At 42.5% G+C, this 12,547-nt stretch overlaps 1 protein-coding gene across 3 annotated transcripts in view; it reads right to left on the bottom strand.

The window, feature by feature from the left end:
- Positions 1–4,807: 4,807 nt before the first annotated feature.
- Positions 4,808–12,547, bottom strand: part of tspan9a (tetraspanin 9a) — a 286,905-nt gene continuing 279,165 nt past the window's right edge. For all 3 annotated transcript variants that reach the window (XM_035798258.2, XM_035798259.2, XM_035798256.2), the window contains one exon: positions 4,808–10,903. In XM_035798258.2, coding sequence (XP_035654151.1) covers positions 10,832–10,903 — 72 coding nt within the window. In that variant the 3' untranslated portion in view covers positions 4,808–10,831. The remainder of the gene's footprint in view (positions 10,904–12,547) is intronic.

Below are 12,547 nucleotides of genomic sequence, written 5' to 3'. Positions count from 1 at the left end.
TGGCTGCTGCTAAAAAGGGAGGCTAGCAGCTGTGACGCTGCCCTGCCATGGCTGGTAAGCACCAGAACTGTCCTGCAAGCCCAGGAATCAGGTTACACAAAATATCTGTGGCCTCAGTGCTGCTGAATGGCCCATTGGCCCAGGAGCTTTAATGTATTGTCAGCCTGTCTGTCACTGAGGCTGCCTGTCACTCTCAATAAACAACCTGGTCTTTAAAAAAAATATATATAGATATCTAAATGGGTCCTAAAATACTAAATCAAATAGCTAAATGATCCATAGCATGACCATCTTGATCCATAGCATGAAAAGGCTGCAGTAAAGGACTACAGTGTAGCCTTATGAGTAGCCTACAACCAGAGAAACATCTAGTCAAACCAAGTCCCTGTGATCAATATTCATATGTGGGTATATATACACTGCTCAAAAAAATAAAGGGGACACTTAAACAACACAATGTAACTCCAAGTCAATCACACTTCTGTGAAATCAAACTGTCCACTTAGGAAGCAACACTGATTTACAATAAATGTCACATGCTGTTGTGCAAATGGAATAGACAACAGGTGGAAATTATAGGCAATTAGCAAGACACCCCCAATAAAGGAGTGGTTCTGCAGGTGGGGACCACAGACCACTTCTCAGTTCCTATGCTTCCTGGCTGATGTTTTGGTCACTTTTGAATGCTGGCGGTGCTTTCACTCTAGTGGTAGCATGAGACGGAGTCTACAACCCACACAAGTGGCTCAGGTAGTGCAGCTCATCCAGGATGGCACATCAATGGGAGCTGTGGCACAAAGGTTTGCTGTGTCTGTCAGCATAGTGTCCAGAGCATGGAGGCGCTACCAGGAGACAAGCCAGTACATCAGGAGACGTGGAGGAGGCCGTAGAAAGGCAACAACCCAGCAGCAGGTCCGCTACCTCCGCCTTTGTGCAAGGAGGAGCAGGAGGAGCACTGCTAGATCCCTGCAAAATTACCTCCAGCAGCCCACAAATGTGCATGTGTCTGCTCAAACGGTCAGAAACAGACTCCATGAGGGTGGTATGAGGGCCCGACATCCACAGGTGGGGGTTGTGCTTACAGCCCAACACCATGCAGGGCATTTGCCAGAGAACACCAAGATTGGCAAATTCGCCACTGGCGCCCTGTGCTCTTCACAGATGAAAGCAAGTTCACACTGAGCACGTGACAGACGTGACAGAGTCTGGAGACGCCGTGGAGAACGTTCTGCTGCCTGCAACATCCTCCAGCATGACCGGTTTGGCGGTGGGTCAGTCATGGTGTGGGGTGGCATTACTTTTTTTGGGGGGGGGCGCACAGCCCTCCATGTGCTCGCCAGAGGTAGCCTGACTGCCATTAGGTACCGAGATGAGATCCTCAGACCCTTTGTGAGACCATATGCTGGTGCGGTTGGCCCTGGGTTCCTCCTAATGCAAGACAATGTGGCTGGAGTGTGTCAGCAGTTCCTGCAAGAGGAAGGCATTGATGCTATGGACTGGCCCGCCCATTCCCCAGACCTGAATCTAATTGAGCACATCTGGGACATCATGTCTCGCTCCATCCACCAACTCCACATTGCACCACAGACTATCCAGGAGTTGGTGGATGCTTTAGTCCAGGTCTGGGAGGAGATCCCTCAGGAGACCATCTGCCACCTCATTAGGAGCATGCCCAGGCGTTGTAGGGAGGTCATACAGGCACGCGGAGGCCACACACACTACTGAGCCTCATTTTGACTTGTTTTAAGGACATTACATCAAATTTGGATAAGCCTGTAGTGTGGTTTTCCACTTGAATTTTGAGTGTGACTCCAAATCCAGACCTCCATGGGTTGATAAATTTGATTTCCATTGATCATTTTTGTGTGATTCTGCACATTCAACTATGTAAAGAAACAATTATTTAATAAGAATATTTCATTCATTCAGATCTAGGATGTGTTATTTTAGTGTTCCCTTTATTTTTTGAGCAGTGTATATACAGTACATATAGGTTGTCTAGGCCCTAGGGGCTGGACATTGTGAATTGACAGTGGGGCCGGAATCTAAAGCAATTGCTTTTTTAGTCTTCAGCGTTTTACCGTAAATGCGATCTCTGTGAATGTCAGGGAAATTGCCTTTAAAAGGCACATTAATGGTATTGCAATGTGCTTGACGACAAAGGGCCTCTGATGGAATCCTGTCCAACGTTTTACAACACCAGAGCATTCTCTGTAGGCTATCACATTTTCTGATTTCTTAGTATGGGCCTACCCAATGAAAGTGGCCTTCAACAATGTGGAAATGTAAATTTCACCTATAAAAAAAAGCATCCTCATGTCCTGCTCTCTCTCCCTGTAGACATAAGTTAACACCTGCTGTTGGGGTGTTGTGGTCCCCTTGAACCCTAGTGTGTGATTCCCTCTGTGCTGGTTATTGGATCTTGCCCTGGATGCTCTTAGGTTCATCCTGGCTGGTTGACAGATGACCCTGTCTGAGACTGGACAGGAGAAGGTAGTAAGGTCATCAAGCAGTTCACACTCAGGCAACTGGACCAATTTTGATTGTGCCCACATTGTAGCTGTTGCATCTACATATGGTAGTAAAATGTCTCTTATAAGTCCACTGTGTCCGCATTGGCTGAATCCTAAGTCACGCCCTTCCCCTCAGCCCTCCATTTGCACGTTCACAAGAATTTGGAAAAGAATAATGGTCAAATGCTGCACAATCCAGGTGTTGAAAGCTCTTAGAGACCAGAAAGCCCCACAGCTATAAGAGCTGCCAAAAGTGCTTCTACAAAGTATTGACTCGTGTGTGAATACTTATGTTAATGAGATATTTCTGTATTTAATTTTCAATAAATGTACAAACATTTCTAAAAACATGTTTTCACTGAGGGACCTTACAGATAATTGTATGTGTGGGTTACAGAGATGAGCTAGTCATTCAAAAATAATGTTAAACACCATTATTAAAGACACTTATGTGACTTGTTAACCTCTCTGAACCACCCATCCCGGATCCGGTGTAATTGTCATCAGCAACGCTGAATAGCATAGCGCCACAGTCAAATAATATTATTAGAAAATATTCATATTCATGAAATCACGTGCATCAAGTGCAATATTGCAAAACACAGCTTAGCCTTTTGTTAATCAACCTGTCGTCTCAGATTTTGAAATTATGCTTTACAGCGAAAGCAATACAAGCGTTTGTGTAAGTTTATCGATCGCTCAACAAAACAATAAGTACACTTAGCATCAGGTTACTTGGTCACGAAAATCAGAAAAGCAATCAAATTAATTGTTTACCTTTGATGATCTTCGGATGTTTTCACTCACGAGACTCCCAGTTAGACAACAAATGTTCCATAAAGATATTTTTTATATCCAAATACCTCCGTTAGTTTGGTGCGTTATGCCCAGGAATCCACCGGAAAGAACGGTCACGACAACTTAGACAAAAATTCCAAATTATATCCATAATGTCCACAGAAAAATGTCAAACGTTTTTTATAATCAATCCCCAGGGTGTTTTTCAAATATCTATTCGATAATATATCAACCGGGACAGTTGGCTTTTCACTAGGACCGGGAGTAACAATGGCCACCTTTCTCTTTAGTTTAAATCTATTTGGCTAAGGTGTTTGTAAACTTCTGACTTCAACTGTATCTCAGATTGGCCAATAAAAAGATTAAGATGGGCAAACGAACACAGACACTGTACAGAAGAACTCTGCTTAGAAGGCCAACATCCCGGAGTTGCCTCTTCACTGTTGATGTTGAGACTGGTGTTTTGCGGGTACTCTTTAATGAAGCTGCCAGACTTGTGAGGCATCTGTTTCTCAAACTAGACACTCTAATGTACAGTCAGTCGTGGCCAAAAGTTTTGAGAATGACACAAATATTAATTTTCACAAAGTTTGCTGCTGTGTGACAAGATAGGGTTGATATACAGAAAATAGCCCTATTTGGTAAAAGACCAAGTCCATATTATGGAAAGAACAGTTCATATAAGAACTTTGAACTTTGAAAGTTTCTTCAAGTGCAGTCGCAAAAACCATCAAGCGCTATGATGAAACTAAACTGGTTGTCATGAGGACGCCACCGGCTGCAGAGGATAAGTTCATTAGAGTTACCAGCCTCAGAATCGGCAATTAACTGCACCTCAGAGTTCAAGTAACAGATATCTCAACATGAACTGTTCAGAGGAGACTGTGTGAATCAGGCCTTTGTGGTCGAATGCTGAAAAGAAACCACTACTAAAGGACACCAATAATAAGAAAAGACTTGCTTTGGCCAAGAAAACGAGCAATTGACATTAGACCGGTGGAAATCTGACCTTTGGTCTGATGAGTCCAAATCTGAGATTTTTTGGTTCAAACCGCCTTGTCTTTGTGAGATGCAGAGTGGGTGAACGGATGAATTCCAAATGTGTAGTTCCCACCGTGAAGCATGGAGGAGGTGTGATGTTGTGAGTTTTTTTTGCTGGTGACACTGTCTGTGATTTATTTAGAATTCAAGGTACACTTAACCAGCATGGCTACCACAACATTCTGCAGTGATACGCCATCCCATCTGGTTTGCACTTGGAACTATCATTTGTTTTTCAATGGGAAAATAACCCAAAATGTACCTCCAGGCTGTGTAAAAGACTATTTGACCAAGAAGGAGAGTGATGGAGTGCTGCATCAGATGACCTGGCTTCCACAATTACCCAACCTCAACCCAATTGGGATGGTTTGGGATTGTGAACTGTGTAAGTATGTTTTTTTTTTGAAGAAGAAATCAAATAATATATTTTGGAAAATCAAACAGAATATCCCCAATCACCACTAATCACTTTATTTCAGTACATATTACTAATACAAAATGGTCTGTACAAAGGCTAAAATAGGTATTTTTTTGCATAGAAGGATCAGTGAGATTAAAGAAAGCCAGAATGGAATGGCACAGTAAACTCTACTCATTACCAAACAGGAAGGAGAGAAGGAGAACAGATAGGCTAAGGCCTAGATTCAATCTGTAGCGATAATGATCCGTGCTCTCCCGAGATTAAAATGGTAAGGTCATTTCCTATTGAGCCGACATATGCTGCGCTTACTGTGACGTGGGAGCATTGCCTTTAGATTTGAACCGCGCTGTAGTGTGGATCTTCAGTGCTATGGATTGAATCTACGCCTAACTCAGGGGGTAAAGCTCAGTAGAAAAATACTCTTGTGCTCACATCAAACAGTAAAAATACTAGATAAAATTGCCAATTTTATAGGACACATCTGTAGAAACCAACTCGAAGAAAATCAGAGCCATAGATATAGTGAGATACAGTATATAGAGATATCTATATATGGCTCAGACTTATTATACTGCTCAATTTATACACTTTCCCCCCTTCACCAATACACATGTAAATATTGGACTATAAATTGTGCCTTCCTGTATTATACTTATGCTAAAATGTTTATTCTATTCTGCTGTAATTTATTTTATGTTCATATTCATATCTTTTATTATTTCTTATTGTTGCATTGTTGAGAAGGAACCTGCAAGTAAGCATTTCACTGGACAATGTATACCAAGTGCATCCCGTACATACCACTAATACAACTTAAAACCTGACGACTGTCATTTGAGTTTCTATTGTGATTAGTTCATCACACTGTCTGCAGTAGGTTTCATTATCTTTAAATGAGCACACATTTTAAGTGAAGATGCTGTTCACGGTTTCCCCCTTGATGTAGCCTAACTTCTGACAGCTCACTCACTGATTCAGTCTGTTCAATATACCAACATATTAGAAATGATTCCCAATCAAACCGTACTTTTGAAAACTATACTTAGCGGTGCCAAGAAAAAAGCAACACAATGACGTCAGTCTTCAAACATGAAAGGCAAATGAGCGTACAGGGTATAGTGGGATTTTGCGACACACTTTCCTTTATTTAAAAAATATTAGGATTTAAAGAATGAAATGTAGTGCACCACCTAATATAGATATTCCGAGTTCTTTTACATGAAGCAACAAAACAAAAGAATCCACAGGACAAGGCTGACATGTAGCAGATAATACTGCGGTTTGTCATGACACTACATCAAACACACCATTCAAGAGCTTACATTTCAGAACAGCTCAGATAGTCAGCTTTAGTTGTGAGGGATTAGTGATGAGATTATAAAAATATGTCAAAGGTGGTAGAAATGAGCTGCTTCCATAGCAGACAAAACCCCCAATAACCATTCTTCCCTTTCCATCTCCAGTCTGTGGCAGTGTGTCCATGTGAAGAGAGGGAAACAAATACTTAATGCTCATTCCAAATCCACGAATGAAATGTATCCTATTTCTCACTACAAGCTGCAATACTGTAAATTAAACTAGCAATACAGTACTACCCCCCCCCCCAAAAAAAAACACATTTACATTTTCTTTTACAATGCTCCTGAATTAAAAAGTACAAATGCAAACAATCTATCAAACAAATAAAAGATGAACAACATGAATTAATGGGTAGGAAATTAGTTAACGCCCGTACAGCTAAGAAAAAGACGTCCAAAAATAAACAGTTCAGAGAGAGAGCGTGGATGTTCATATCATCTTCTGTCAATATCATGGGCATTAGGTTAATGGGGTCCTTCCTATTGCAGAGGTGCAACAAGAACAGTTGATCAGTTACTCCCAGGACTAGAATAACAGTAATGCAGTAAGAAGAATTAGATAATAGAATAGCACATCCTAATGTACACAAAATGGATGACATTTGTAAGGTCATTTCAGATTGAGCCGACATATGTGAATGCGGGAATATTGACTTTAAATTTAAATCGACCGAAAACTCTTATTTTCAGCAATACTTTTACGATGCGGTTTGGATCCAGCTCTCCGTATAGAGAAAACAAAACAGCAAACATGCAGTATGTATTGATCCTCCTACTCAGACGGCATGTTCCTCCCTCAAAACAGGACTGGAATAAATGCCTGCGGCGAAGTCAAGACAGGAAGGTGGTTTAGTTGCACCCTGAAAAGGAATAATGTTACGTTCCTGTTTGTCTTCAATTCCCCCGTCTAACTATCTGTCTATAATCCCAAGGATATAATCCTAATGTTCTCCAGATGACTGACAGTGAGCTTCTGACACAACAAAGCCAAGTAGAACACAGTAAAAGAGCAGATCGTATGAAAACAAGAGACAAAAACAGCTCATGTACAACGACACAACATCATAAAACACTAGTGTTAAAGTGATAGACTTCTTCTCCTCTATGAACATGAACAAACAACATATGTTTGATAAAACACTGAAAAACCACTTGACGGTGGGAGAATGCGGGAAGCAAAGACTTGAATGGATTCCTTTTCGAAGAACAGAAAAATGTCAAATGGTAGAAAACCGCCATTTCAGAGATGGCAGTGAGTTACACGTTACGTGAATGACAAAGGGGAAAACGGTTTGGGATTTTGAAATGATTCTTGAACGAAGTCTGACATATGGACAGTGTAAAGCCGGTTTTGTATCAGGATTTTATCATGTATATCTATCTTCATGCTGGAGTGGCTATTCTGCATTTCATTCAACATCTAACCCTTCCACCCCAAATCACCTCACACAATGTCGCAATGTCAGACTTTCACAATACAATAATGATCACAGATCTGATCAGCTGAGATGAATGTGCTCTTTCGTCTATGATTATCAGACGCAGTATTACTTCTGGGAGCAAGCAAAGTGGGCAGAGGGCACACGGATGTAGGTACACAGGGTACAAACCTGTTCTTACGTGACCGACGACAATTGTCACATCTCTACAAATGTCGACCCTGGCGTGGACCTCGCGGCATTTGCTGGAGCGATAAATTGTGCCGAATGTTTGTGGATGCATCCAGGCAGAGGACGTGAAGCGCTCATGCCAGTGCTTTACATCAGCAGCTGTCATGTTTTTCCTGTGGTTGTAAAACATGGATTATGATGGGGCATCCAGTGAATCAGAGACAGAAAGGTCAACAACAACTATCTGAGCCTGTGACACAGCCATGCACAAAACCCACATCTGCTGCCATCTACCACTATGTAGAGTATTGTACATCCCAATATGTTCAAATTAAGATTTAATGAATGACCTTAGATGGTCCTTAATGCAGACAGAGTGTGAAGGACGCAGTGTCTCCGATTTAGCTGCGTTTGGCTAAATGTCCTTTACCTCCTGCTGCCTCCTCGATCCTTCACACGACATCCGCATGTAGCAGCAATGCCAGAGTTCTTACACCTCTTATCCCAAGCAGCATCCTAGCCTCTAATCCTCCCTCAATTGTAGGATGAGATTTTAGAACTGAGACACTTCTGGTCCCGATTATCAGACTTCTAACCAAATTCCCCAAAGTACAGTAAACATCCAGTCAGTTCAGCCAACCTCCCCTCCTTTATGTTAACGATAAGTCAATGAATTGATTACTACAAGCAGAAGGTTGCAAGTGAATGCTTTTTTAAGTTCCCTCTACTTCTGCATGTTGACATGTTAAAGGAAAACGGGGCCATGTTCATTAGGGCATGTAAAGGAAAATGTTTATGCTACAAAAATGTTTCTTATCCAGGTAGTCCTAAACTGTTTCAGTCCATTTTGTTCCATTGCCTAATGAACATGACCCTGTTGGTAAAGCCCTCCCAAGCAGCTTAGAGTGTAGTTATCTACGTACCCTGAAACCTACCCTTGTTCTTGTACTAAACAGGACTCCTGCTGTTGAACCGCACATAGGCCACCGTTATAGCGCTAGTAAAACAACTTGTCCTACAGGGCGCGTTGCCATATCCGAACCACAGCCTCGTCTTTTGATCAGACTCCCTCCCTTCCACCCACTCTGTGACTGACTGACGCAGGGAAGGCGCTTTGAAAACTACAGCAGCAGAATCCAGACTACAGGTGTAGACACATCATCACTTAGTCTAGCAGGAATGTCAGTGAAAATGTGTACTGTGAAGAGCTCGTCTCGCCCCCCTACCGTTCCGACATGTAAAAAGTAAGCGAGAGAGTGAAAGGATGCGATGGAGAAAGAGAGGAAATAAAAACTAAAGAGTTCAGGCATTCCTGGAGAGCTACCATTCTGTAGGTTTTTGCGCCAACCTTAATCTAGTGCAGATGATTCTAATAATTAGCTGGTTGATAAACTGAATCAGGTCAGTTACAACTGGGGTTGGAGCGAAAACCTACAGGAGGGTAGCTCTCCAGGAACAGGGTTGAAGAGCCCTGCACTCTTAACTTGATTCCTCTGAAGTGTAATTCTTTCCATCACAGGAAACACCTCTACGAATTCAGGGCACCACCCACTTAGGGCTCATGGCATTACAACCTTGACCTACGACCCACCCCAACCCCTGACCATCCACAGCAAGGATGGGAAACTCCAGTCCTCGGGGGCCTGGTTGGTGACACACGTTTTCCCCAGCCACTGCTAACACCAGACTCCAATAATCAACTGATCATGGGTCCTGTGCTACCTGCTCAGACATTACGTGCCAATGGTTGCGTGCCACATCATTGACTGTGTCATAGACTGAACGATTGCTTTACCATATGATGTGTTTAGCTGATAAGTAAAATACCTATCCAGGCATTGTAAGATTTGGCATGCGTCAGCAACGCCTGGGCAGAGGAACGCACCCATAGTCTTCAGTTTAGATTCATGCAATTTGTCTAATCAGGTGTGTTAGCTATAGGGCTCGGAGAAGAGTGTCACACCAGTTCGCCCTCCTAGGACTGGAGTTGCCCATCCCTGATCCACAGAAACTCATCACATCTCATCACAGGTGGCCGTAATGTCTGGAACGGATTAAATAGCATGGCATCGAAAACATCAAACACATAGTTTCCATTCCATTCACTCCATTCCATCCATTATTATGAGCCGTCCTCCCCTCAGCAGCCTCCTGTGCATCTCATCCATTCCACACCTCTGACAACCGATAACACAGGGCTCTCCAACCCTGTTCCTGGAGGGTTACCCTCCTGTAAGGTTTTTGTTCCAACCCCAGTTGTAACTAAGCTGATTCAATTTATAAACCAGCCAATTATACAAATCAGGTGCACTAGATGATGGTTGGAGTGACAACCTACAGAATGGTAGCTCTCCAGGAACAGGGTTGGAGTGACAACCTACAGGATGGTAGCTCTCCAGGAACAGGGTTGGAGTGACAACCTACAGGAGGGTAGCTCTCCAGGAACAGGGTTGGAGTGACAACCTACAGGATGGTAGCTCTCCAGGAACAGGGTTTGAGAGTCTTGACTTAGCATATCAAACACTCCATTTCATAGGAGCATAAAGGACACATTTAGAAGAAACAAATCATACTGTATTGGGGGAAAAAATGTTGTCTGACATTTTCAATGAAAAAGGGTTCCGGGGAGTAGAAAACTAGCATAGCATGTCGGAGCCTTTCATCATTTAGGGAAAGAGGAAGTTAACATGAACAATCAACACGACAAAATCCATGAAAACCTGGAGACTACAATCTAATCTTTCTTTTCACCGCTTTCTTCGCCTTGCGGGGGGGGGTGTGAGCATTAGTAAAGCCTCCCGCAAAACTATTAGTCCAAGCGCCCAAAACATTTATATTTACTTCTGAACAGGAGAGAGACGACATAAGACATCTTCCAGTCCCATTTATCTTTGGCAAATGAATGGTGGAGTGGACAGAGAAGAGGACAAGGGTGACACAGCTGCAGTCTGTACAGGGTTTCTGGGAAGAGTGGGGAGTGGGAGGCTTTGTGATACAGGAGGTATGGGGGGTGGGGGTGGGGGTGCATCCAGAGTCTATCCCATCAGGCAGTACATGGGGCTCCTTTCCCTGTGTGCTGTCTGTCCCACGCTAAGCGTCATACTTCTTCCCTGTTCTGTGGATTTGGTGGAACAGTGTCATGGAGAACGCCATTCCCAGGAGCTGCAGAGGAGGAGAGGGAGAAAAATGAATTTGGTCTTTGAAGTCTCTATAAAGATGTTTTATCATTACTGTATCAAAATCAGAGGACACAGTGAATGGTACAGTGCAGTCAGTTCTGAGTGATGTGAGCAAACTCCTGTGTTATGTACTCTGCTACACTAGGTGAAATACATTCACTGTTAGTGCTTCTGGGCTTGTGTTGAGTTTATGACACTGAAGAAAAATCCTCCAGCAGAGTTTGAAAACAACCCACATTTTCCTATTTCCAAACCATGGATAGAGATTGGCTACCACCTCTCTCTCTCAGGCCGTCTTGAAACATCAAATATAACAACATGCCTCTGTATGTCACTGATGAAATACCGTGAGATAAGTGAGCACATTATGTCAATGAGGTAAATTATGAAAAAAAAGTGTATTCTTTGAAGTTTTCCATTAAGGAATAGCCTGTGATACGTAGGACTACTTTCACATCAAAGTCGGGAGGCTGATCCTAAAGCCATTATCTGAAGCAGTCAGGACTGGAGTGAGTAAAACTCTTTCTTACAGAACATAACTGGGTTCAAATACTATTTGAAATCTTTCAAAAACAACGTTAGCCTGCCCAGAGTGCCATATGGGCGGGGTTTGTGTTTATTTTTGACTATTCTATTGTTTCCATTGTGCCAGGAAAGCTCAGTCAAGCCCAGATACATTATTATACATTATTTCAAGTAGTATTTGAACCCAGGTCAGTTACACATGCAGACCACACTTACTGTAGCCGGAAGTTAGCTCACTAGCTACCGTAGGAAGTATTTTGCTACTGTGATTAGCATAAGCTGCTGCTGACTTTCCCTTTCGTTCCAGACAAACTTGGGTCCATATGCTTAGGGATACCTTCTTAAACTCCTGCCAGTCCCACCTAATATCTAACACAGTGTGGTGAAAAAAGCTAACAGTTATTATACCAGGCTCTTGAGCAATGCCAAGCACACATCACAGATCAAACTCCAACCCCAACCTTGTCACACACAGACACACACCCTGTTCAGTATGTCTGCATTAGGGATGCACCTGTAGGACAGAGGCTTTGGATAGGATAGGGGGCAGCATTTGGAATTTTGGATGAGAAGCATTCATTCATTCAACTGCCTGCTACTCATCCCCAGAATATAAGATATGCATAGTATTAGTAGATTTGGATAGAAAACACTCTGAAGTTTCCAAAACTGTTTGAAACATGTCTGTGAGTATAACATGTCTGTGAGTATAACAGAACTTATGTAGCAGGCGAAACCCTGAGGACAAACCATTTCTTTTTGAGGTCACTCTCTTTCAATGCGTTTTCATTGGGAATCCAGATTTCTAAGGGACTTGCTTACAGTTCCTACCACTTCCGGTGGATGTCACCAGTCTTTAGAAATTGGTTGAGGTTATTCCTTTGTGTAATGAAGAAGTACGGCCATCTTGAACTAGGGTCACTTCATGTGTACTGTTTCATAGAGGTGCATGACCAGAAAGCATGCATCAGTTTGTTTTCTTCCTGTATTGAACACAGATCATCCCGTCTTCAATTTTATCAATTATTTACTTTAAAAAATACCTAAAGTTGTATTACAAAAGTAGTTTGAAATGTTTTGGCAAACTTTACAGGTAACTTTT

The sequence above is a fragment of the Oncorhynchus keta genome, chromosome 22 (assembly GCF_023373465.1).
Source record: "Oncorhynchus keta strain PuntledgeMale-10-30-2019 chromosome 22, Oket_V2, whole genome shotgun sequence".
In the NCBI taxonomy this organism is placed as follows: Eukaryota; Metazoa; Chordata; class Actinopteri; order Salmoniformes; family Salmonidae; genus Oncorhynchus; species Oncorhynchus keta.
Note: the sequence above shows the minus strand (reverse complement) of the source record. Positions and strands in the feature narration are given on the sequence as shown.